The following is a 26318-nucleotide window of genomic DNA, read 5'->3' on the forward strand; positions in this document are numbered from 1 at the left end:
ACGATATTTATATCGCCAACGGGAGATATAGAAGAGGGCGCCACTTTCCACGGCTTTAATAAAGTATAGAAAACATACCCGGGTTACCGAGGGAGTAGCGCTTAAAAGGGGGCACCACCTTCTACTGGATCAGGCCAATGAAACCAAGTTTCAAATAATTTGACTTTGTTTTAACCTCAAACGCGCTTAGCTTTCTACAGCGCTGCGACGCGTGAGCTCGTGAATCCTCATATAGCTTGGATTTAAATATGGTTTTACTTCACACGTGCGATTGTTTCCTAAAATGAACAGCTATTTGGAGTCGCGTAAAAAAACAACACACTGGTGGTGTTCGATTATACTGGGTTTCGTTCTTTTTTTCAAGTTTTTTTTAAATATCTCGACCAGGTGAGTTATAAATAGCAAGTACCAAATAGCTAATCTTAACTAGAATTTGTTGAATTAAATCACTAGAGCTGAACTTTCTAGAGAGCGTAATTGGATGTTAAATTTAATCCTTCTTAGTATGCACTCATGGCAGAAGGTTGTCACTTTAAAAATTTCAAATGATTTACTGAATATATTGCCAAGCCGTGTTCTGCGCAATTTTTAATTTGCACTTAATGAATCTTTTTGTAACGTGCATAAATCTTTCTAGTTTTGCTCTGCAATGCCCGGGACCAGATGCACAGTTGCTGTTTGCAACAACAGCTATGACAAAACCAAAAGGGCTGGTATGAATATAATTTATCACAAATTTCCCAACAATCAACCATACAGGGATATTTGGATCAGGTCTTGCAGAAGAGCTGGAAAATGGAATCCTGCCTCGTGCCATATATGTTCAATTCATTTTACAGAAAATGATTACAAACAAGTTCCTTACTTTGTACGCAATGTATGTCGCACAAAAAAAAGATTAAAGCCAACAGGTAGAGAAGACTGCCTATTCTAATTCTACATAAAACACATTAAATCATCTGACAGAATTCATTCTCGTTCTTATGTTTCAGCTGTGCCTTCTTTATTCTTGTTAGTTCCTCCGCCTATAGAGCTTGAAACACGATATCGAAAAAGAATGAAGCAATTTGTAGATGCAGATGAAGAGACAACGCAAGAGACAATCTATTCTGATAATGAGACTGATAATACTCAACAATTTGCTGAGGATATACTAATGGCTGAAGTTGATCTAGTCGAGGGTTCAAACAATTTTGAATTATATGACGAAGCAAAAGAACTCGATGAAGACTTAAAGGGCTTTGAAGCATATTATGAAGAAAATGAAGGCGATGAAGTTATTGGAGAAAGATACCTATCATCAACAAATAGCAACTTTGTTACAGTAAGAGACTGTTCAACACAGACTGACACTGATTATTTTTTGCAAAACTATCAATTAATAGTAGATAAGAAAAAAAGCCTTGAAAATGAGTTAGCAAAATGGAATGATAGATACAAAAGGTTGATGATGAATGTCAAATATTTAGAAGCAAAAGTTCAAAATTTGACAGTGGGTTCAGAAGAGATGCACTCCGTAGGCAGAATTAAAAAACGAAAGTAGTCATTAGTTTCTAGTATAACTTTGATAAGCTTTTTAAGGATGTAGCTTAGAGTCACAAAAAGTTACATGTCACAAATATTTACAAAAATGTATAAATAAGGCTGTTAACGTTACTATTTTCATACAAGGTTGAGCCCAGTAGTTTTATTGCTTTGTTATAAAATTGTTGTATTTTAGATTAGCAAAAACCATGATCTAACGTTACTTCGAAAATAATTTGTTGTTTATTTTACATATTAACATGCTCATATTATTAGTTGTCTTTTGTCTACGTTTTCAATTTGAATAACTTGCTTCTTTGTAAAGAAGTGTTGAAGGCAGCCTCTTTGATATTACTAGATTAGTTAAGACTCATAAACGGTTAACAAATTTGAGAAAAGTACAAAGAGAACCAAATCTGAAAAACTGATAACTGATAGATATACTTATAAACTTTGACTTTTAATACGTTAATTTGCATATGTAGTTGCTTACATATGAAAAAAAATCTATATCCAATCATGACAGCGTATTCGTATTTTTATAAAAAAAATAAATATTTTTCAAACATTGTAATGATTTGTTTTACTGGTTTTTTCTTTCGAGTGTATTTCAATTATAGTGCACTTATTGCCCAGAAGGTGGCTCACTGTTGGCTAAAAATGATCTATCTCCTATATCTATACATGGGTGGGAGTGCATTTAAGATTTAGAAAAACAGTGGAGTTGTGTTTATATTCTGGTACGTCTTATAATATTTTTAATTTAAATAATAATTAACCAATTAGACGAAATGTTTAAAATAAGTTAATATTTCAAATACTGTTTGATCAACCTGTTGGTTTGCTACTATTGTTGATATAATATATTTCTAGGTTATCTGTCAATTTTCTTAAAAAATAATTTTTCAGGTCAAAATTAGTTTCAAAATGGATAATAATCATATAATGCAATGTGACTTATTTCATAGAGACAAATTAGAGGAACTGTATAAGGTAAAATATTTACATACCTTATCTGTGGATAAAAATTATGTATTTTTATAAAAATCCTGTTCTCTTTCAGTTTTTACATAGGTGCATAGACGAAATATGCAACTCTACTGGCCCAAATTTTCAACACTTTAAAAATGTTCAATGGACTAAAGAAGAGTTCAACAATGTTCATAAACATATTTCAACATTCCTGCACAATCCAAGTTGTTTATATGTTGATGAAGAAAAAGTATGCTACAGTGAATCAGTTTTATATTTTAAAATTTTTATTATATGTAAATGAAACTTTTTTTTTATAGATGCCACTGGAATATCATGAGTTTCCAGAACATGTACAACAAGCAATATTGACTTGTTTAAGGGTACGAAAAAATCAGTTGACAAATGCATTACTGTACGAGTATTCATCAAGACATATTCTAACAATGCTTGAATTCGATTGGAGGTTAAAGGTAAAATATTCATAATGCGCTTAATACGTATGCTTTGCAGTACACTGATATTTAGTTAATTTTCTAGTACGTCATGGGATCAAGCAAGATGGCATCAATTCGGGAACCTCTATTACAGCTGGATTTAATTTTAAAAGAAAAGCAAGCAAACCAAATCTTAGAATTAGAACTTAACAAAGACGAATTGGATTTAGTGATAAATGCGATAGAAACTGTGATTTCTTAATTTTAGTATAAGTACACTGGAACTGAAGATTTTCTAAGCAGATTGATTTTAGTTTTTACTACATTATAGAAAATGATATAGATTTATGTTTATCATTTGGAACATTATGTCAGTAGTTAGCCTATGATCAAAGAAACCACATGTTTAATATTACTTGTTGTCTGACTCTCTATCCTTTTAAAATACCATAGTATACCATTATAATAAAGTGATGATTGCAAAAAAGGGATAAACTCGATCGATTTTACTGCGTTGGATAAAACGTTTTATTTATATATACGCCATCCAACTTTTTTATGTAAAATAAAATGTTCTTTTTTAAATACTGATGAGTTCACAAGTTGCGTTATCCTTGAGTTCACTAGCAATAAGAAATCCGACATCTGCTTTACTCAAATATTAAAAATAATCAGAAATAACAGTCTTGAACTTCAGATTTTTTGGATTTCCCATTGATCAGCCAGCATCCGGTTGCAGCCGTTCAACAAAGGCATCTTCAACCTCGCCTCGATTGTGGCAACAAGCTCGAGCATCATGTTGATTGTTTCTAATTGGTTTAAAGTTACGTATATATTTTATAAACGCAGCGTTAGCACAATACTTTCAATTTCATTGAAAAAAAAACTTACTACTTATTTCAAATAAGAACTCTTTTTATTCAGGCATCCTGTTTTTTAATTAAGTATGTTGAGTCTCAAGTTTACAAAGCAGATATATCTCTAAATAAATAATAAAGCTTATCGTAATGGATGTAAAAAGGATGATGAATATGGTTATAGGTACACAAAAAAAACAAACAACCGCAATACACTTGTTTCACAGTTTATTATAGGTTATAGATAAATGTAGAATAGTTTAGTTACTATTATAACTGCTGATCAAAGATACTGCGGACTGTGAATCTCGCATTTGAAAACTTCCGCATACGAAGATATACCGTAATCGCGCGGTTTTCGCTCCCGACGCTCAATACGCAAACGATCGTAAAAGCCGCTCTGCTTGTCGAAGAATTTTCAAAAGCGATCACGAGTCCGACACGGCGATAAGGGTGCGCAAATGAAAATAATTCGCTCTCGTCGCTGAGCTTTAAAATCGTCCCGAGAGGAAACGGTGAATTTCGTTGTAAATATTATTACAGACAATGTTTAAATTCCCATTACGAATAAGGTTTACTATACAATTTTTAATTTTAACTCCTCTTACTCTTACTCTCTTTCTCGCTCTCACTCTCGCTCTCTCTCTCGCGCGCTCTCTCTTTCTCGCTGGCTCGCCTTACTAATTAATAATATATCGATTTTAAAATCAATGCCGCTCTTGCGGACCTTTATGACCGCAGACTCTCCCTTTCTTTTTTCTTCTCTCGCTCGCTAACACTTAAAAATTTTCAGTATTTTGTTCTATTTCAATCCGGGTAAGGAGCATATACGTATAGAGCATATATGCGATTTCACGGCTTTATTTTTTTTAATCATTTACTCCTTTCTAATAGTGTAAATTCTTTTTTTTTTTATTAATTATATTGGTCTCTACGCTACGGTCTTAATGAAAAAGTTCCTCTTTAATGGTTATTTAGGATTAGTTGTCGCTTCGCTTTGGGAGATCCGTATAAACGTAGAAACGTGGTATGAAAACTTGAAAAAGGTTACGTTCTGGCTGACAATTGTAAAATTGTGTCTTTGTTTTGTCTTTTTTTTGTATTTTTGTGCGAAATTCTTATTTTATTGTAAATCTGGCAATATTCATCAAAAAGAGATTACGATGGACTTTGTCTCACGTGTAAAAAGTGGCATATTTTGTTCTTTTCGACTTTTCGAACAGACGCTGAATTTACACAAACGCATTCCCTACGTCTAGATTAATATATCACTTACACTGCTCGAGTTTATGTATCTTATATTTTCTCTAATCATGTATTGTGTACCGTGTGATGCATGAATTTTTTTGTGTACTCGCAGCATTTAGGCTTAGTTTTTTGTCGTTTTGTTTCGCATGGAAGAGTTTGCACCTGCAGTCTTGTTTATCGTTGATTGTACAAGTACAAAAGTAGCGAAAAGAAGAAATCACAAAAGCAGATTATTATGTTCTCTCGTGCATATTAACACCTTTTTACGATCACCGAAAACGCGTGCTCAACGAGTATATGTAATAATATACCATTGACGTACATCCTCAAATTGAATATCATTTTCTTTTCCGTTCCATCGCACTTGCAATTTAATTATTTTCGTTTGTTCGAGCATACTTTCTTCGCTTATCTGTTGGCCGTCGTTTCATCAAATCCTTTCTCATTATCATCTCTTTCGCGCGCTTTCATGCTTGCATTCATTCAGTTTTCTCAGTTGAACACACAATCGCGCACAAACTCTCTCGCGTCCGTCGTTTCTTTTTTTCTTTCAAATTCATGTTATTTTAAAAAGCCTCGCCAATCAAATCTCGCCACATTTTATTCTTTCTCGCTTTCCTTCCACGCTTCTTTTACAGTATACAATAGTAGTATGGTTACGGGAGGCTGCCACTCTTTTCATTTCATTTCTTTCCTTTTTTTGTTCTATTTTATAATTTTTCATTCTGAGTATTTCCCGCAGAGTACACAACGATAAGCGACAAACTCGCGATCGAAGGAAAAAATGTCAATGCGCTCGTCCTCTATCGCCAGTTGAATGCCGCCGCACGCAATGCTGCTCTCCTTTCATTATTAATATTAATCTTAATAACAATTAATGACACTTTAAAATTTCTACACTGCAGGGCAATATCATCGTAACCTGCGGCTGGGCACGGCCCAGTATTAAAACACTTTCTTGCTCGTATGCTCGCCTCGCGAAATAGATTATAAATCGGCAATGACTCTCGATTTGTAAAACCGGAAAAGATCGTCGACGGTCGCTCGAGTCATATTTTTTCTTTCATTTTTCTTTAATCTGCCTCTTTTATGCGCTTTCGTTTATCTTATGTTTTCTTTTTCCTATCATTCTTTTTTTCATCTGGCGCTTGCAGTTTTAATTATTTCCGTCTTAAATAAATCGACCGTAGCCCTGAAAAAACTACACTCTCCTGTCCCGTCTATTCGCTTGCTGTCAAGTGCCGTAATATAATTAATTAATATAGGCCTACTATAAAAAGTCTGTATGCTCTCGCGATGTCGCGCTCCGCATTTAGTAGACATCGTCGTCGCTCCGTATTTTTATTATTTTTTTTTTTGTTGCTGCTCGTAACGAAAGAACGTCATTTTCGGTTTTGTTGCAGGAATGGTCCAAATATACATATCTATATAATATACTTTTTTGGTTTAACGAGAGAAAAAAGTATCTTCTTCCCAAAATACAATTCGGTTAGCGGCGCTTATTCATTCAAGTTGTTTTGGTGGACTGAGTCAGCGACAATTTCCTGAAACATGCAATGATCTCAGTTTAATATGCTGGTCTAATTTAGTACGCCGCATTCCGCCACTCGCCAATTGAAACTACGCCATCCAAGACTATCCAATTACCATTAAATAAAAAGAAAGTTTAGATATGCTTCAATTTAGATTTCAATGCAAACGCCTAAGAATTTACGTTAATCGTCATAAACCGCTTTTGATTACTGAACACTGGACTTAATTTTTCGGTAATTGGTGTGCCTAGACTACGCAATTGCATGTAATTAAAAGATACTTACATTCACTCCAGCACTCTCAATAGTTTCATTAACAGCTGCAGCAACAGCCTTCTCACTGATGTCAATTTCCTCAATAGCCTGTAAAAAATAACCAGGAATTAGTTAAATACTGAAACGTTTATACCAAAAGAGACTTTACATCAAGTTGGCAGTTTGTCAGATGGCCCCTCGCTCAATTGTCTTCTTAGATCAATAATTTTAATTAGGGATCTGCAGAATTACCAATGTTCGTCGAACTGTTGATAATTTTCTGGCGATCATCACTCAAACTAGTACAACTCGAGTAAAGCTTAATGGTCGTTCAGATAGTCTCCGACACGATTATCCGACAGTTCAGTTAGATGGTATATATACTAAAGTTTCAAATTTTTGTGTACTTGCGAGTACGAAGTTACGGGACGCCACCTAGTGGAAATCGTCTCAATTCGAATCGAAAGTTGAAAGTGAAGTAAACTATTAATAATGGTCTAACTTGAATGCAGGTATACACAGGGTGTATTTTAACAACTCGATAAAATAAAAACTGCCGGTCTGCATATACCTTGGTCACTGAAGCAACATCCTCTGTGATGGCGGGTGCGGGTGCGGGTGCCTCGACGGGCACAGCGGGCGGGGGGCTCTTAGGAGCCTCATCCGCCACGCCGTTCTCCGTAGGTGCCTCAACGACAGCGGCCGCCTCTGGCTCCGGGGCGTTCTGCAAACGTCAAAGGACAAGCTTTTGGTTAGTCACGCTACTCGCCAAGCTCTCGTAACGCGAGTCGCATTGCATGCACACGTTTTTTTTTTTTATTTTTTCTTTCACGCGACTCGACATAGATATTTAGACACTGAGAAAACAATTTCCTTAGCTTTTACTTTGCTGCGGCTTTATAATATATCAGAGATACGAAGACAGATTTCCTTCTGTTAGTCGAGTGCAGGTGAATTCTTTTTTCAGTGTACACGTAAAATCCATAAATTTATATGTCTGTAATATAGTTTGTTTCGCGATGATTAACACATTGACTGTTATTGAATTAAGATATCGCTATGGCACTGTGAATTCATCGTGAGCTGAGAGGCAGATTCCACCAAAGCTTAATGATTTATATGATGTTCCATGAGTTTAAGTCATCGTGCAAAATGCAAATATGATTTCGAGCCTATCGCTTCAATGAATTCCAGTGATCGTTAATTATCGAAAAAAACAACCAGCATGCAGTATACGCAAGATGCTTAAAACACTATGTGTGGAATGCAATTACGAACGCTGTATGATATGCTCGTCTATCAGTGAGACTTTGACTTGTTGAAACATCTATTTCGCATTTTTTTTATTCACAACAAAATTTTATTAGTGACATGAATAAAGAACAGATTTGAGTATAGCATCCGTAAAGTTAGACGTTTATCTGTCATTGGAAAACGGAAAAAAACGACTTTTAACCAGTAGCAAATAAACGTCTAATCCAATCGCATGTAGATAATCCATAGTGTTAATAATTATAAGAAAACCAAGAGGCAAACAACACAGGTTTATGGCGTTAGGGAAAAAGAAGGAGCTGAAGGAAAATAATCCGAGTGGTTTTTAGAACGTCAAAGCATACGTATATGTTAATCCATGATTATTATTATTTTTATTATTATGTCCGTAACAGAGTCAAAAAAGGGGAATTAGGCAGGACAGAGACAAAGAGTTGCGAAGATCCATCGCAAAATCGTTCCAGCGGTCCATCGAGTCTGTTACTTTGCCCATTGATTCAGATCAAGCCTCGCTTTTTTTCTCTTTCTTTCGTCTGTCAGGACTGTTTGCTTTTATCATTATTATCCACTTTATGAATGTTCCCCAAATGCTAAAAATGCAGTCGTGCGCCCCTCTTTCACTTTGCAATGTTTATTTAACAACGTCTCCAACGTAGCCCCAAATGGATCAGTCTCTTCAACCAAGACATCGCTTCACTCTTTGCCGTAATTTTCTTTTTTTTTTTTCACTATGTTCGGGCATGTCCGTGCGTTAGTCGTAAAATCTGTGCATGAAACTTCTGACAGAACTATAAATAAGGAGTGAAAATGTTTGTAGGAAATTAGAAATCGAGTTGGTTATCGACTGAAAATAAGATGAGTTGAAGTATTAATCGGACAACAATTCGGTCTATCATTGTTAAGCGGTTTTTAAGTCAGAGATGGAATCAGATATATGCTGAATATTCGTAAGGTGATTTTCTGAAAGTCTAACAAAACTACTGGTGTATATGTAACATGCATCTCTTTGCATCAAATTTTGCTCAATCGATAACCACCTCTCCATACTCCGCGCGAAATCACAATGATACTCGATGAAGAAAGAAATGAAAAATTTCACAATATTTTTTTTTAAGAACACAAACAAAGACTATCGCACTCGAGATTCACAAAAGAACTCGGCAATATAATCGTTCCCGCGCACAAGCTTCACAGAATATATTCGATCGTACATATAAACCAAAAGAAGAGGAAACAGTCGGTGTCGCTGTGTGCTAGCGGATGCCCCCAGCGGAGAGTATTCATTCCCGCTCTCGGTATATATGCATTTAACACAATCACTCGCTACATATTTATAATGAATATATTATATAAACAACAGCGCCGAGTGTTTTTTTATTCGTCACGGTCGCTCTCTATCGTTCACATGCCAGGAGGATGTCGAGGTGTTGTTTTTTGTTTTGTGTTGCTTTAGTCACCTGCACGATCTCGGGTTCCTGCTCGTCCTCCTCTTCCTCTTCGTCATCATGCTGGCCGATGCCGTTCAACAGCAGGGGCGTGGGAGCCTCTTCTACGTCGTTCGTCGTCGTCGTCGTTGTGGTGGTGATGGTCGTTATCGTGGTTTCTGGCTGGCTGGATTCCTGGACGTGAATCTCGTCCTCGGCGGCGTCGCTAACCACGACCTCGTCGGTCAAGATCTCCTCTTGCTGCGAGGGCGGCAGCGGCAGCTCTTCCGAGTCCTCTTCGTCGTTGGCGGGCCGATCGTTGGATTCGGGTTGCTCGGGCTGCTCTTGAGGCTCGGGCGGCGGCAGCATGTCCAGCGAGTCGAACGTTTGCTCAGCAGTGGGCGGCTCGGGCAGTGTATCGAGGATCGTCTCGACGGCGTCCTGCATCGTCGTGGCGGCGAAGCTCGCGATCTTGGAGGCGATGACTTCGAGAGGCACGGGCGAGTCGGGTAGCGGCGGAGGCACGTCTTCTAACTGAGCCTCCAGGGTCTTCTTGAGCTCCTCCTCGAGCTTGGCGATTTCGGGATCGACCGGCTCTGGCTCAGCCACTTGGACCGGTGCAGGAGGAGGTAGCTCCGGCTCGGTCTCGACAACGGTTATCTCCTCGACCACCGGGGCAGCCTCGACCACTGGAGCCACTTCGACGAGAGGTGCAGCCTCGACAACGGGCTCGGGCTCGACTACTGGAGCAGTTTCAACGACCGGAGATGTTCGGATCGTGAGGACCTCCTCGACAACGGGAGGCTGCTCAGTAGCGAGGGCGACAAATTTGGGCTCGTTGAGCTCCTCCTCCCGGAGCTTGAGCTCCTGCGTCTCGTGAGGCAGCTTAAGAGCCTCGGCGAGCGCGCTGGCAGTCGGGGCGGCTTGTTGGGCCTGCTGCAGGGGCGAGGGATCGATGGGCGTCGGCGGGGGACTGGAGGGCAGGGCGGACGCGGTGTTGGCGGTGCAGGTGACGGTGGAGGTTACGACAGAGGGACTAAGGAGACTGATTTCCTCAGTGGTTTTCCTCTCAGTGATAGACGACGAGGTAGTAGTGGTAGCGGTAGTAGCGGTATCGATCGGCTGGTTCTCGGTGCCGGGACTGACCTCGACTTGCTTCTCGGCGACAGCAGCGGCTACTGGTTCAGCGGCCGGAGCTGGAGCAGCGGCGACGGCTGCGGCCTCTTCCTTCTTGGCTGGCTCCTCCTTGGCAGGGGCAGCGGCAGCAGCTGCTGCGGTCTCCTCGGCGGGCTTGCTCTCCTCGGCGGGCTTCTTCTCCTCCTTGGCCTCCTTCGACTCCTCCGTCGGGCTGTTCACGGCGGACTTGTCCTCGGGGGTGGCGGCCGTCGTTGCTGCCGCGGCTTCGGCCTCCTCGCCGCCCTGAAAGCGCAAAAACTCATCAGTCATTCGTCCCAAAGATCGATCGTCGCTAAACAGCTAAGCGCGCGGTTACGCAAACAAAATTTTTTAATTTTTAAACAACTATTTTTAGTTCCGCGGATAGAATTCCATAGCCGGCCTAGCGAAAAGCGCAGATATTGAATTCGCGCGCAGGTGTATTGTCGTCTGTAACTGCGCACAATATCGGCTCTCGGGTCATGCGATACCATTACGATTTTCTCGCACTGATAGCTCGTGTTTACGTCGAAGCGTAAAGAGGGACTATCGATTTTCATCGAAACTGGATTTGCCCGATGCGGCACGTGCACGTGCGACCCTGGATTCCATCCGAGGCAGCAGCACGCGCGGCTCCCCCGAAAAGCGACGGAGGACATAAAATCAGCATAATCCGCAACTTTTGTAATCACGCTGCACCGCGTGGTGTACAAATGAAGCGAATCGATCATAGCCGCAAGAGATCGAGCTGAGGGCGCGGCGATTAGTCAGTGGAAACATTATCCGCGGGAAGCGAGATTAAAGGAGGAGCGGGAGAAAGGAATAAATAAAGCGCGCCTCGAATGAAGAGATAAGACTCTACTGAGGGCCAGAAAAGAACCGCGTAATGTAAGATGACAAGAGATAGATAGAGAGCGGCCCGAGAGAGAAATGAGAGCAGCGGCTTACACAATCAATAAAACCCGGAGAATACGGGGGAGAAACAGAGATAAAGCCGGCCGGCGCGGGAGAGGGGGGGGGGATATGAAAAAGCTCGAGAGTGCATTAGGGGAAGGCAAAAAATCCTCTCTCTCTCGCTTGCGGAGGGTGATGCAAGAGCGCAAGGGGAGCAGCCGCTGCTCAGGGGTGACCAAGCGTGTCAGTGTGTCAGCGCGCTGCATGCGTTACTTCTTTCTCGGAATGACAAATTTGCATGCCAGCACACACACGGCGCGTTAATTCAAACGGATGAACCAGCGCTTTTCCCGAAAAAATAATTCCTCGTATAATGTACCACCAAGGACATCCCGAGGCTCCTTTCGCGCTGCGCGTGTACTCGTGCGTGAGACGAGAGCTTACCGCTCTCCCCATACGCGATGTGCTGCACAGAAAGAGAACGTCGCCCCTTGCGTGTATCGATCGGCCGGCGAACGAACTCGAACAAAGCGAGGCGCGGCTCTGCTGCCGGCTTTCAATTTGGTGAATTAAACGCACTCGACGCGCGAGGGTTTTTTTTTGCGAGCGACTAGCATGGAAGTATCGATCGGTGGGTCGTGGTGGCGCGTGTGGTGGAAAAAAAGCGAGAGAGTGTGTTTTCGCGCGATGGGACGCGTTTGTTCGGATTGAAGATTTTTTGCGAAAGTCGAGTTTTCATACCTTGGCGTAATGACGCGTAGTTTCGAAATGACTTTTTGTATAATCAGGCTGTGCGGGGAATTAACGACGGGATTTATCGATGGAAAGATAGGTGCTGGAGTGCAATTACGCTAGTGAGGCAAGCTTCGCAAGTGACTCCGTAATGCCGCGCGAAACCAAAGACGAAATTGCATCAGCATCCACGCAATTTCGCAAAATCTGAATAATTCATCGACCTCTTCGCATCTCCCACAGCGAGTATGAAAAATCGCGCTTCAAAGCAGCCCAAAATCCAGAGAGAAGCTCTGTACGCTGCAAGCAGCGTTGTTGCGAAGCTGACTACTCCGAAAAGCCGACAAAGCCGCAGCGCGAAAGCTCTCGCTCTCGCGTTAACACGTCCCGCTGGCCGAGATCCAGAGCGAGAGGCTCTTTAATAAGCTTCCGGTTGGTCGCCATCGCTATCGGCGCAAAAACCGAAGAGAGCTCGTCAGAAGTGTGTCGAGTTCTCGTGAATATTCATACCCCTCGATGACGCTGCACAGAAGCATCGGCTCGAGATACGGGGGGGGGGGGGGAGCTTAGGACGACGATTTTGGGTTAGCGCGGAATTGAATTCTCCGGGCGGAGGAGCGATAAGAAGAAACGGGGCTACTCTGAGATCTCCTGCTGTTTACATCACAGCCGCAGTAAATTTCAATTTGGCAAATCCGAGTCGGAATTAGCCCCTCCGCGATAAATCCGTTTTACACTTTATGTAAAATGGGAAGGGCCCCAATGCGACGCCGTGTACGCGGTATCAATTAGGCTAATTTCCCGTAATGCGCGCGATGCTCCCTCGGCTTCTGCTGCTCTGTCTCTCCCCCGAGAGTATACAGGCAAACGCATTCGTGAATTATCGATCGCACGATCGGCTTCACTTTCGACGCGCGCGACGCTTGTCGCTCTCGATGATTGATGCGCGCTCGCGTGACTTCTCTCGGCGCATCGGTCGCACGGCTGAATCTTTCAGAAGATCGAACTGTTCGCAGGAATTTCAGTCATCTCCGATGCGTGGGAGTGACTGGGGATTTTTTTCGTCCCGAGGTACTGGGATTTTAGGTGACGTCGGTGATTTCGAAGATGGATAAGGGAAGAGAAATGAGGCGTGTTTCGACCGCATACGGAGATTGCCAAAATCGAGGCAATATTGAAACAACTCGTCGACAAGACTGAAACGCAAATTTCATTAATCCAGCCGATTTGCATCCTCGGCCAGCTGACAGCAGCGCCTACTATGTTTGCGCTCGAATATTTATAGCAGCCGCTATTATACGAAGCCATTTAGCCACCCGCGGGAATAATTAAAATCTGGCAAGTGCGAATATCGCTTGGCAGCGAGCGACGCTTATACACATCTCCGAAAAAAATCGTCGCTAAACTGGCGAGCAAATAACCTCGCCGAGGAAAAATGCCCGAGCGTTCGTGAGCGATGCAGCTAGTACGGCCATTTCACGGCGGTGCAGCCCATCGCGTGCGCCGTCCGTTAACTCGCTCCGACGCACACATCAGCTCGCTCGCTCTGTCTCTCTAAGCGCCGCGATTTGTTCCGTAATCGGTGGAATTAACATTCACCGTCCCAGAGCGCGAGTAGCGTATAATCGAGGCGCAATTCCCCGGCGTGTACTGCCGGCGTCTTCTCTTTCGAAAGTCGCGCGGATGATGAAGACGAATTAAATTTATACGCGCAGTGGCTGCGCTAATGAGGAGGTGGATCTCGCGTGAATTTTCATGAGATTAATGGAGTCGAGAATTGGATTTGGAGGAAGAAAAGCTCCGCGCGATGATCAGCATGCGACTCGCGCGAGTATAAGCTGTGACGCTCGTCCGGTTCCGGCGATCATCGAGCACGGGTGCACTGACACTAGACTCTCGTGTACTATGCTGCTACATACTCTTTCTCACGTGCGCGTACTATTTTAAAAGCCCGATCGGCCGAACGAGTTCCTTCGCCGGCTGGGACTATTTTTGTACGCAAAGACGAGTGTCGACTTACGCGCTTGTACCAACAGCGGGCACTGATGGGATGCTTGCCGGGACAAATAAACAACAATGCCAGAAGGAGCTGACACTTTATGTGTGTCGAGAGAGTTAATCCGAGCAAAGTCCAAACAGCAGGCGTTAAAAAAATGCGAACTAGTAATAAAGCGTCGGGTTAGAGAAGCATCATAATTTCCGTAGGTCAATGCGAAACACGTGTTAGCCGTTTAAGCGACCAGGGCGAACTTGTCCTGTCAGCTCGATGTGTACACCGGCGCGCACGACTCTCGGGTCGGGCCATCGCTCGCGGGCGGATTAGGGCTGGTAACTCTCAAAAGCACACACAATTCAGGGAACGCTGTTACCTCGCACGCGCGACACCGGAAGTACAATGAGCCTGCCTCCTAATCAGATACTCCCGCCGCACACTTTCGCTCATTGTCTCGTCTGGAGAGAAAGTTCGAGGCGAAGAATAATCGGCGCTAATAGTGACGTCGTCTGCTAATTAACGCGCATCAAAAGTTCGATGAGGCGCGACAGGCTCGTTATTTTCGGAAGCCGCAGACTCGACTTCCGGTGACGCGTTACAAGAGTTAGTACGAAGACAAAAGAGGAGCAAAAAGTCAGTCCATGCGTTCGTGTGCCGTACCGTGGTTCGGTCGACCGAGATATCGTCACCGTCATCATCGGCGTTACTAATGCCGAGTAGGGGTATCGCCGCCAGAATGCGCCGAGCTCCCCGAGCCAGGAGCCCGGCGGCTCGGTACACGCCACCGCTCACCGTCCGGCCTACCTTCAGCACGGACTCCATATTATCCTTTATTTCTCCCTTTCGCTATATCTGCTCGTCGCCGACGCCCGGAAAACCGGTTGCTGTCACCTCCGTCTTCTCCTCTACTGATGCTCGGCTCGCGAATCAAGCTAGACCTGTGTGTGTGCAGCAGCGGCGTTGGCTATTTTTTCAGTCTAGCCGAGTGGGTGTTTTGCGGGCCGGACGATCGAGCGCGACTGATAAGATTGATACAGGGCGGCTTTTTTACCTATCGCGTGGGAGGACGTTGACGAAGGAAATATTTTTCGATAGGACGCTCGGCTGTTTCTCGCTTGTGGAAAATTTCGAGGGAGAAATTTCTGGCAGCTTTTCGAGCTAGATAAACATTCTATTTTGCGAGCTACGTGCGGACGGCTGCGTTTGCTCAATTTTTGTAAACAGAGTTTTGGTACTGCCTGACGTAAGAGGTCTCGAAGCAGTAATTCTTTGGTTTCATCAGGTACGAAACCACGCGGACGGTTCTGCCGATACTCTGTTTCAAGAACATAACCTGAGCCTAAGAAAAATCGATATCAGCCTTGGAAAGGTGCGAAGGCAGTGAGAAACGCAAAACAACGCGAAAGAAATTTCTCCGGCTCGTTTGCAGCGCCTACTACGCGTAACTGCGATCCTCGTTTTCGAGAGAAATTTCAGGAGTCACGAGGATCTATTTCGGTTGCAAGCGCGCAGAGAAAAGCATTAGATTTAGAAATCTATCTTGGTAGTCTAATTTTATAGCGAGAGGCGCTGCCTCGACTTAACCGTACTACAATGAACTCAGAATTTCCATTGTTGAATCACTATTATGTTTCGTTGCCGACGAAATACAATAATTCGCGCAACGAGAATCCAACTCGAGGTATATTTAAGAACGCGAAGTGGAATGTTTACCGAAAGCCTGTATCAATCTTTGCGCTAAAAATAACCACGCGGCAATTATTGAAACAAAAAAAAATTATCCATAAATACCCAAAGTCTCGGCACACAAAAGCTACACCTCGATCGTCCGGCTCGATTGGAGCCCTTATCGGTCCAGCAATTACCAGCGCCGCTGCAGCCAACAAACCTCTAGCCTTATGCGTCTCCTCACAAACTGCCTGCGCGATGGACTTGTACACAGGGTGCGGTTAGAGATGCGCGCGAGAACGAGAGAAGAATCGAGTCACGCTTGAGCTTTTCGGTCTCGGCGCGCGTTTCGCGAACAACTCGGAGCCGGGCGTCGCTGCCGGCGTCTTTATATAGAGTCTCCCGTCCCCGGCTCGGCTGCGGCCCACACGTCGTCGTGTGCAGCGATGGAAAAAGGCGGCGGCGGTGGCTCGGACAGAGCAAGCGAGCGAGAGAGAGAGAGAGGAAGGAAGGCGTAGAGAAAAATAAGACGCGACATAGGCGTGGAGCAGCGTATCGGGAATGCGCGCGAGTAGGTGAGCTGGTTGAAGGGAGAGTAAAGTAGGAAGCCATGGAATTATGGCTCGGGTTTTGTTATTGATGGCTCGGGAATTTCGAGCCGTGTTATTACGCGCGCGCATAATACATCGTCATGAGGGGTGGTGGGCAGCGATCGGGATTTTTTGCCGACGCCGGTCGCGCGCGAGTCAATGACGAAAGGGGTGAATTTTTTGCGCGCCAGCTATTTCAGGAAGTTCGCGTCACCGGCCGCTCGGAGTTATATGCTTCCTGGAGATCAGCATTAGCGCTTTCTATTTCCAACGATCGGCTCTCGAGAAGAGACACAAGCCGCCTGCCAAGGCCACCTCGGGGATGTGTGTCGTATCGGCTCGCGAATTTTTCCTGTAAAGGGACACCGCGCGAACGATAACGTTTCCTCGTAAGAGCACTTAAGTGTCGCGCAAATACGGTTCGATACAGCAAAAAACGGCGGCCAACAACGGCTTATTAAATCGACGAGAAGAAAGCTCGACTTGACCGCGGCGCGCCCGCGCGGGCAACAAAAACACGGTGAGAGAGAGAGAGAGAGAGAGAGAGAGAGAGAGGGAGCGCGGAAGAGTCGAGCCGACAGCGAGAGAGGCGTCTCATCGGTTTTACGGCGCGAAAAATCCGTGCAACCGCAAACCACGCGGCTGCGTTTCTATTCTCGTCTATCGAGAAGCAACACAGAGCGAGAGAGATGGAGCGCAAGCGAGACGGAGTTCGCGAGAGAACACGACACTACTGCGCCTTTGGAATTGACAGACGATGGCGACGAGGGCTATATAGTAGTCAGTGATATAATACACCGAGTCGGCGTGCGTACAGAGTCTCTCTCTCTCTCTCTCTCTCCCTCGCACGACCTCTCGCGAGGATCGCGCACGTGCGCCTTTTTGTACGTTTTTGCAATCGGCAAAGGGGAGCAGCCGTGCACGGTTGTTAATTTTTATTAGGGATGAGGCCCGTAATTACTTTCTCGGAACGGCCATTAGCCTCCGAGTCATCCGGCTAATCAGTCAATTGATACGGGAGAGAAAGTAAATTTCAGCTTTCGCGACGGCCAATCCGCAGAGGTGTCTCCGGCCATGTCCGAAGAAAAATTGCTCGTGATATAACCGATGTCGCGGCAGATCAAAGCATTCGTAATTGAATTGTCCCGCGCGCCGCGAGCGACCCTCGAGCGAGAAGGAGTTTCGCCGAGCTTCCGGCGGGGGCAGCAGCGAACGAGAGGCGCCCGCCGATTTATTTATAGCCGAGACCGGCAACTGAGCTCGTCGCGTTACCAACGCAGCAGCAGCAGCAGCAGCCGCAGCAAGACATTTCCGAATAAACAACGCACTTCCATCGTTCGGAGAAAAAATAACGCTATACAATGGAAGGGAATTACGCGAAGCGGCGATAACTACACTTGGCGAAATGCTAGGAATGCACTTAACTCCATTAAAACGAAACACTAACAGGAACAGCCTGTGTGCACTTCACGCCTCGCTCGTACAATTAAAACGTTTCATTTGTCGCGCCCTCTCCGCGCGCGGAAACTAACGAGCTCTTGCGCGCGTGTGTGCAGCACGGTACGGAATATACACACGCGGTCTGGAAGAATGCACTGTCTCGCTCTCTCGCTGGCAAATTGCTGTGCGTTTCGCTACATTATTTGGGAGCGAAGTCGGATGGCTCGGCGATAATTAGACGGAAAATTGATGGATTATCGCGTGGGCGTTGAGAAATCTTCCACCCACGGGAGCAGAAAGACGAAGAGACAGTTCGTTAGCTTTGATTATCGTGGCGTGCACGCAGGATTCATGCTCATTAACGGCCAGTCTCAAGTTCGCTCTTCTTCGCGATATTCTTCTTCTAATTGACACATTCATCGAGAGGAGGAGCTCGCGTATGGATGAGCGTCGTTCCGATCGTTGCGCTGTGTTCTAACGAAGCCGAGAACTTTCCGGAAGAAGGAGCTTTTCGATGCTTCATCGTGGTACACAATTAATAAAATTGCACGTGTCTATGGAACAAATAATCAATCAATCGCCCGATGTCAATTTTCGAATCAGCCGAATTAACGGGAAATCGGCAACGATCACGGACAAATATTTGTCTCAGTCGTGCTTACACGCAAAAAGGGCAATGCCAGTTTATAGGGCCGATCGAAGGGAGCCGCTGTCGCCATAAATCTCGCGGCGGGGTGGGGGAGGTCGAAATTCAGGGCGCGACGACGACAAATATGGGCCGGCGGCGTTCGTTATCAGTTCGTAAATCATGTAGGCGTGTGTGTGCGCGCGCGCGCGAGTGCATGTGTACAGGGGGGGAGAGAGAGAGAGAGAAGGACCGACCACTGCGGCCGTTATTTATGGGAATGCGAGAGCGGCTTTTTATCCACTTGAGACTTTTGGGGAGAGCGATCGATTGACCTGTTTTTCGCGCGGGCGGGGGTGGAGATGAATTCGAGGGGACATTTGAATCGATCGCCGCGTATATGAATGATTGATAATCGTCGTCGCAGTTAGTTACGGAGATGATTTTTCGCTGCGGTGACTTCAAGTATATGGGAGTGGAATTTTCGAACATCGCATAAAAAAATCAGCAAAACGAGAGCACTAAACTCGGCGCCGTAAAAAAGGCAAGTACCGCACCCACAACAAATTGACCCAAAAACTACCGCAGCACGTGGCGGCCGAAGCAATAAAAAACGGAGAAAGAACAACCGCCATAAAAGTTCACGACACCTGGCGTGTCGAAATCCGTCCCCGCGAGGAAAAAAAGCGAGCGGCGCGCGTGTATGAATAAAAAAGAGTCCTACCCTACTTATGCGCGCTGACGCAATCGAATGAGGGAAGGCCTCGAGGGAGAGACTCCGCCGTCAAAGGGGAGGATGACTCTCCTCTCAGCTCGAGAAGCGCAACAGGAAGGGAGACTCCATACGCGTATGAATATATATGCGCGCGAGAGAGCACGAGAGATCGGAATGCCGCTGCATGAGAGTTTCGTTAATAATGCAGCCTCCGCCGCGCCGCTATTAAATATTTCAGGCAGCTCGTAACGTGGAATTTAAAAGAGCCGCCCGGCCGTGTACGAGACGGCCCCGATAAGAGAGGAGAAAATCGTAATCGATTCCTTGTCTCGAGAGCCGTCGTAATCCTTTTCACGGGCGCATTTACATCGCACCTTGTGTGCGCGTGTGTGTGTACGGGCGAAGAGGAAGAAGAAGAAGAAGAAGAAGAAGAAGAAGAAGAGGGACGACGGAGCGACGGGAAATATCGATTTTATCAGCGGCCAGACAGACTCGCTGAATTTTTCATGCCCAGCTCGCGGCTCGTCGAGTGTGATTGTGTTTTCCCTTATCTTTCACTCTTCGTCGGCGTGAGGAAAATAAGAAATTTCACGAGTCGCGCGTAAAATGCACCGCGTCTCCCTCGCGCTATCTACGCGGCTTCGCATGGAGATTGAAATTTTGTGCCACTCCGAAGACGACAAGAAGAGGAGAGAAAACCTTTTTATTATTACTATTTACGAGAGGGACAAATTATTTTCAGTCGCTGCTGAATGCCTAACGTGCCGCTTCAATTTGAATTTTACGCGCGTCGCCTGTTTATTCCGTTCCTGCGCGGCTCGTGTTATTACGGCAAGATCAAACCTCGTTTCGCCTGACTATGCGAAAAGATCCTCCGTTCCGACATCGACTCACCTAGAACAGAAAAAACAAACAGCAATCAGTGAAAATATTCACAATATTAGCACAAGTGTCGACAATTACGCTAATGGAAGAATAACATAGCCCGGCGTCGATAATTCCGGCGGGCAAACTCAGCCGTAGTTACAGTCTCGCAGCGCAACAAACAAAGCCGAGAGAGAGAGAGAGAGAGAGAGAGAGAGAGCAATCCGGGAAAATAATCGAATTAATCGCGCGCCACACCCATGTATCTTTATTTAATAAGGGCCTCGACAGCCGGCACACGGAAGAAGACTCCGCGAGAGAGAGAGACTCCCACGATATATTCGACCGGGCCATCTGATTACACCCCGAGCGAGTGGCTCACGTACGTATAGGAGGAGATGAAAATCGGGAGGCGTCCCGCTGAGGGAGAAAAATTGAGGGACGCGAGCGAGGAGTCTCTCGTCTCTGATTTGATTTTGATTTATCGTTGGACTTTTCAAGTGTTGTACGACAGTTCGGAGCTTTGATTCGGAGCTACCGAAGTCGCTTTTATTTTCTCGGTATAGATCTAGCAACGATTCAATGAAACGAAGAAGATCCCGCTGCGACGGACCGAGTGGCCATCAGCCGGGTAAAAATAACATCGACGGCCGGCTACGATTTATCCTCGTTAACAGCGCCGTTAATCTCTATTCCGGCGTGAATGAAATCGAGAAACGCCGATTTGTTTATTCGAAAAATCTTTCGGCTTCTAAAATCGCCGGCTTCGACGTCCACAAGCCTCTCGATAAAGATATTCCGTGAGTGGCACCGCGAAGCCCCGGATCTATGCTGATCGCAGGCACTCACTCTCCGAGCGGATACTCGATGCAGTGCACAGCACTCGTTCTCTCGAGCAGCGGATAAATATTGGCGAGTCCGGAAAAGGGGGCGTGAGGCTCTCTCTTCTCCATGACCCCGATCGAGGAGCTGCTGATCCTCTTGACCCAATACCGGATTGCCAGGGGGAGAACGCTGGCTGAGGTGAAATACGCGTCTTTCTCGTGTACACGTATAAGCCGGTAATGGGACTCGCCGGAAAGTCTCGTCCTGTATATTGCGCCGTGTTGCATCACCCTTATATACACGACGCGAGTTTTTATCGTTGCTTTTCCGCCGCGAGATGTGTGCGACTCCCACGAAAAATTACACACTTTGTCTGAGGCAGCGCTGCTATAGTGTAATATATCGGAGGGGGAGAAGTTTTTAGGTCGACGCGTATTTGCGCACGTGACTCACAGAAGAGGGGGAGTTTTGTAGATTTTTCACGTAGAGGAAGTCGGCTTTTTGAGAGAGAGCTTTCGGTGATTCGTCTCGGAGACGAAAGCTCCGTTGCTGATAAAGGAAAAATCGCGTGGATGGATTTTATCAGCTTTTTATGCAGCGACTCGCGGAGTTAGCGTTAATCCGGCACGTCGTTACGGGCGCAAAAACTTTATAGCGGAAGAGCAAAAAAACCACTCGACGCGTAATCTTCTGCTTTAACAAAACTTTGCAGCCCTCGTCCTCATAGGAAACTAAACAGGCTGGGGAAAATTACAACCGCGAACGCTTACATACTAATGAACGGACGCAGACACTCCCCCTTTGAAGGGGGAAAACTTTTGCTCGCTGCATCTTTCAGAGAGGACGTGGAGAGAAAAATTAAGAGGGCGAAATATCGATCTTTCTCGCGAAAAAACAATCTACCCCTGGATGAAAGAAGAAATAAGGAAACTGCGTACACATCCAATCGGAGAAATCTCCGAACCTTTCCGCCTGATAAAAGTCGAAAAAATTTAAAGCACGTAGAACCTTCTCTTCCCATCAGAACTTCGGCCGAAAATATCTCGAGCGTCTCCTCGCGGATACTTTCCGCTCGAGTGGCCAACTTTTTCCTCCTTTCGCACCCTTTCAAGCAGCAGCAGCAGCAGCAGCTCTCTCTCTCTCTCTCTCTCTCTCTCTCTCTCTCTCTCTCTCTCTCTTCGAAAAAAGAGGAAAAAAGAAGCATCAGCGAGAGAACATCGAGACCCTCTTTCTCGCGCGCGCGGATAGATTGTGCTTTCGTTCGCGTCGGGGCCGATAAGCGCACTCGGGGAAAATCGCTCGACGACACTGCTCTGCACAGCTCTTCTGATCGTAATTAAGGCCTGCGAACTTTTAATGAAAGCCGAACGGACCGCGGAAGTTTCCTGCTGTGTCCCGTTTTCTTTTCGGATATTGTTTGCTCGGCGAGAGAGCTTTCTCAAGATCGGCGCATTTGAATCGCAAAAGCGCCTTGATTGTCCCGGCAATTAGCGCGAGGTTTTGTGTGTCCACGCCGCGTCTGCTGACCAAACGGACTTCAATGCATGCAAATTAAAGCTAAACTGTACAACAAACACGCCGGAAGCTCCGTCCGGCGTTCAATAATGCAACGTTCAATTACAGCGTATCCCCGTCACCGATGCTGTCGCTCTGATTAAAGAACCCGGATTCCAACGGAATGAGAAAAGAAATTCCTCCGGATGCCAGAAATTTTCCGAAACACGTAATCCCACGGAGTAAGAAGATTACGCCCTCATCGGCGCTCCGCGCGCAAGCTCAGCCATACACGGTGCAAATCGCAGGAGCAGCAGCTCTCCTTAATTTCGGCATGCCTGCAGCAGCAGCCGCTTTTCCCGAGCGAGCGCAGGCCATCGGAGAAACGCGTTATATAGCAGAGAGAGAGAGAGAGAGAGAGAGAGAGAGAGAGAGCCGGGAGAGTGAACGCGAGTCCGTCGGTTGCTATGGCAACAGCTCCGGCGCGTCCCGGCGTCGCGCTGCGCTCGATACTAGACGCCGCCCAAATCCGCCAGGGCTGTGCACACCGCCGCGAGAGAGGATATATCCTTTTAGCTCTCTCTCACTCTCTCCCTTTTCACGAGGAACTGCAGCGGCGAAATTTTTAATTTCCCCCACTGGCCTTTTCGCGCGCGCTGCGTTTTATGCGTTTTTAATGGTCGCGAGGGCCGCTTTGAACCAAGTGCCGGGATGCTGTTTTCTTTCTCCCCATACAGCAGCAGCAGCAGCAGCCGAGTGAATTTTGTTTTGTGTTTCAAGCGCCCCGCGGCCGAGGTAATTATTCGAAAAATGTAAAATTCACCGGGCTTTGTTGGGCTCCTTTTATTTTTGTCAACGCGCCGGCTCCGCTTTGAGTAGCGCGTTAAAACGGCAAAGCTCGTTACTATTGATGGGCCTAATTATGCGACGAGCCCCGCGGCGGCGTGGAAAATAACCTGTGTGCGAAGCATGTTAAATTAGAAAATGCAAACGGAAGCGTTATATAGAAATACTAATTATTGCACGACGCGTAAAATAGCTGCCGAGTTAAATTGGAATTTTCGCCGGAGTATAGCTGTATGTATAAACGACAGAGCCTGGAGATACCGGGAAAAGGACGTTTCTCGGGCTCGCTGCCGCTGCGAGATGGTATCGACCGGCCGACTGCAGCCGCGATACACACACACACACACCCGACTCGACTGGGAGCAAAAAAGTGAGTAGCGCACACGAATTTAAGAGTTGGTCGCACGCCCTGCGATCGAGAAAATGGATGTCGAAGGAAGAGAGATTGCCGAGCTTTAAGTACTCGATTACGGAGACGTAGCTCGCGGGGCTTGGCTATTTAAAGTTGGATTTTTAGTTGCCTCGCGACGGAATTGCCTTGAAGGAGAACTTTCGAGGTACAGGAGTGTTATTAAATTTCGCACACACACTCTACTTGATAATTTTCACTCGAGTTTGCCCGCGAAAAATTCATCAGGAAAAGCCGCCGTGATAAAACGCGAATAATTTCTCGCGCACTTTTTCAACTCTCGAGAGAAAGGGAGTCAACCCTCCGCGTGTAACGACTCGCGATTGTCTCGAGGCTGCAGCTCCGCGTGAAATTATCGCTCGAGAGTCTTTATCTCTTCGCGCCCTTTCTTTTTTACATTTGTAAGGGACTGCAGCGCCGCGGCGACGAGAGGAAGAGTAATCGGCGGAATTGCGCGGAATCGACGCGGTCGACGTTCTCTCCTCCGACTCGTGCTGTGTACCCCTTTGTCTCCCTGAACGAAGGTAACTTTTACCGAGAACGACGGGGGAAAAAAATAAAATCTCCCTTGCACGGAGAGGATGATGCCAGCGATCAATATCTCATCATCCGTCAATCAGCTCTATAAGCCCGTGACCAAACAGAAAATCCAATCGCAGTCCTAATCAATAAAAGCGATTTCTCTTTATGCCCTCTCTCTCTCCTTTATCCACGAAAAGCTCGCTACGGTCGCCGGAGTCACACAGAGGCGGCGGTGCTGGCTTTGTTGCATCAAGAAAATTGTTTTTCCCCCGGTGGGTGGTCGTGTCCCTTTGGGCTGTACCGAGAAAACGACGACTGCGACGACGGGGAGGCAGCAGCAGCAGCAGCAGCAACAGAAGCACAGCACTCGTAGGGATATGAGATTCCTCTGCCTCGGCACGCCCGTTTAATCCAATGCCGGTTTCTTAAGTGTGATTGACTGGCCTGCCTCAAACGAGATTAAGCCTTTGACAGCGGCCTGACCTTTTATTTCGGGAAGTGACTCGCAAGGGGTTAGCGCGCGATACCTCTCGCGGAATACTCGACGAACGAACGTGATACTCTTTTAAATTGATCAGGCGACGACCTGAAAAAGCTTTTACACAGCCGCAACGCAACAAAAGCAGCGCAGTGCTTTAAGGTAAAGAAGAACTCGCGCTGGGCATTTTAAATGAACGCGGAAAGCGTCGACGGAGCCAATAGTCGCTCGGCAACTTTGGACAGATCGGCGATGGAAAACGTCGAACACGACTCGTTCTCTGTTTCGACGTCGCTCGCTTCCTTCTTCCGCTCGTCCATAGAATTTTGCGATGAATGCAATATCCATTTTGGAATAAAAATCTCTTAAACAATTGAAAAGCGTAGGGAAAATAAGAGAGACGTCCCTTTGATTTCGACTACAGCTCTCCTTCCAATGTGGCATGGAAGCTGCAGCTCCTCGACTTAATCGAGCCGCGAAACTCGAGACTGCGAGGAATCCGAGACGCTAGCACCCGTATGGCGCACCTATACGTGACTAAGTGGAAAGTTCGAGTGAGCTAATTATTTGCCAAATGACGGGAGGCGGCGAATTTGCTGAATTTCTCTCCGCTGTTTTCTCATGATAACGCTCGATTTTTCCTTCAGAAAATTTAAAAGCCATTCTAATTACAACGCGTCAACCCACGCGAACGACAAAGCTGATTAATGGCGAGCCCGCAGCTTGCCCCGTTATTAATTGCAGAGTACACGCGGCGGTAAAGCGCGCCAACTAATTGAGGCTAATTTGACCAGTGCTTGCATTGTGCGTTCGAGCCTGAGTCTGCACGCAAACAAGCAGATTCTTTCGAACTGCGCCAATTACGCGGGCCCGATTCGAAATTCATAACACCGCATCTCAATTTCCGCCGCAAAGTCGCTCGATTAATTCACGACAGTCGCTTCTTCCGCGAAATTAATCATCGCAAAGTTTCGCGGCCAATTCACTCGATCTGCCGCCGATAATCTCGATGACTTTCAAGCGAGTCGATATCGGCGCGTTCTAACGACCGAAAAGCTTCCAGACACCGGCAGGTTCAACAGCTTTGGCTCCGCGCCAAGAGTCTGATTAGTTTGTAATTGCGTATTGTTCCCCTCTTCCTCCGCGCGGAGTCCCGTAGACGCTTGCAAGGAGTCGCCCTTCACCGGCTTCAATTAAGCGTAACTTGGAAAAAATTGCCATGCACGAGCCCGTCAAAACAACGACGACTCCGATGCAAATTAACGAGGTAAAACCATCTCAACTGCCGCCGCCGCTGCGCAATCTCGGCTTACCGGAAAATGTACTACATCTCGCGCGCGCCGGAGAGGAATAACAGGGACGCGCCCACTCGAAACCTGATATTCTCTCTCTCTCTCTCTCTCACTGCGGAGACGAGTCCTCCTCCTCCTGCTTCCTTGCAGTCAGCGGCTTGAAGTAAATCCGAATCGACGTCGTCACGTTCCGCTGCTCGCGGCAAAGTTATCGCGCGCCAGTCTTTAGCCCGACTATTCTATTTGCTCCCCCTG

The 26318-nt window shown here is 46.1% G+C and overlaps 3 protein-coding genes across 14 annotated transcripts in view; 2 read left to right on the forward strand and 1 right to left on the reverse strand.

Moving 5' to 3' along the window:
- The first annotated feature begins 151 nt into the window (after positions 1-151).
- Positions 152-2098, forward strand: LOC100678957. Its single transcript, XM_003424111.5, has 3 exons — positions 152-387; positions 638-911; positions 993-2098. The coding sequence occupies exons 2-3, from the start codon at positions 650-652 to the stop codon at positions 1541-1543; spliced, it is 813 nt and encodes a 270-aa protein (XP_003424159.1). The 5' UTR covers positions 152-387; positions 638-649; the 3' UTR covers positions 1544-2098.
- A 51-nt stretch (positions 2099-2149) lies between these two features.
- Positions 2150-3520, forward strand: LOC100115503 (COMM domain-containing protein 8-like). Of its 2 annotated transcripts, none has more exons than XM_003424110.4 (5): positions 2150-2264; positions 2434-2517; positions 2588-2746; positions 2817-2969; positions 3037-3520. In XM_003424110.4, the coding sequence occupies exons 2-5, from the start codon at positions 2452-2454 to the stop codon at positions 3193-3195; spliced, it is 537 nt and encodes a 178-aa protein (XP_003424158.1). In that variant the 5' UTR covers positions 2150-2264; positions 2434-2451; the 3' UTR covers positions 3196-3520. The 2 variants fall into 2 exon arrangements, with proteins under 2 accessions (XP_003424158.1, XP_032453416.1); XM_032597525.1 differs by having other exon boundaries at positions 2192-2359.
- Positions 3521-4001: 481 nt separating this feature from the next.
- LOC100119412 (cell surface glycoprotein 1) overlaps positions 4002-26318 on the reverse strand; it is a 59572-nt gene continuing 37255 nt past the window's right edge. For 4 of the 11 annotated variants that reach the window (XM_008218038.4, XM_001603145.6, XM_032597517.1 and 1 more), the window contains exons 5-8: positions 9555-10940; positions 7397-7549; positions 6856-6933; positions 4002-6582 (exon numbers count right to left, since the gene is read on the reverse strand). In XM_008218038.4, the coding sequence (XP_008216260.1) occupies positions 6538-6582; positions 6856-6933; positions 7397-7549; positions 9555-10940 (1662 nt within the window). In that variant the 3' untranslated portion in view covers positions 4002-6537. Of the gene's footprint in view, positions 6583-6855; positions 6934-7396; positions 7550-9554; positions 10941-14955; positions 15273-16086; positions 16346-26318 lie in introns of those variants that run through there. The other 7 variants (XM_032597519.1, XM_032597523.1, XM_032597524.1 and 4 more) reach the window with 7 other exon arrangements.

This window comes from Nasonia vitripennis, chromosome 2 (assembly GCF_009193385.2).
Source record: "Nasonia vitripennis strain AsymCx chromosome 2, Nvit_psr_1.1, whole genome shotgun sequence".
NCBI classification, from domain to species: Eukaryota; Metazoa; Arthropoda; class Insecta; order Hymenoptera; family Pteromalidae; genus Nasonia; species Nasonia vitripennis.

What these genes read in the sequence shown, in the direction of transcription:
- LOC100678957 (XM_003424111.5), top strand. Translation starts at nt 650, where the DNA reads ATGCCCGGGACCAGATGCACAGTTGCTGTTTGCAACAACAGCTATGAC. An exon ending in AAAAAGATTAAAGCCAACAG is followed by an intron (nt 912 to 992) that starts GTAGAGAAGACT and finishes CTTATGTTTCAG; the next exon opens with CTGTGCCTTCTTTATTCTTG.
- LOC100115503 (XM_003424110.4), top strand. Translation starts at nt 2,452, where the DNA reads ATGGATAATAATCATATAATGCAATGTGACTTATTTCATAGAGACAAA. An exon ending in AATTAGAGGAACTGTATAAG is followed by an intron (nt 2,518 to 2,587) that starts GTAAAATATTTA and finishes GTTCTCTTTCAG; the next exon opens with TTTTTACATAGGTGCATAGA. An exon ending in AATTCGATTGGAGGTTAAAG is followed by an intron (nt 2,970 to 3,036) that starts GTAAAATATTCA and finishes TTAATTTTCTAG; the next exon opens with TACGTCATGGGATCAAGCAA.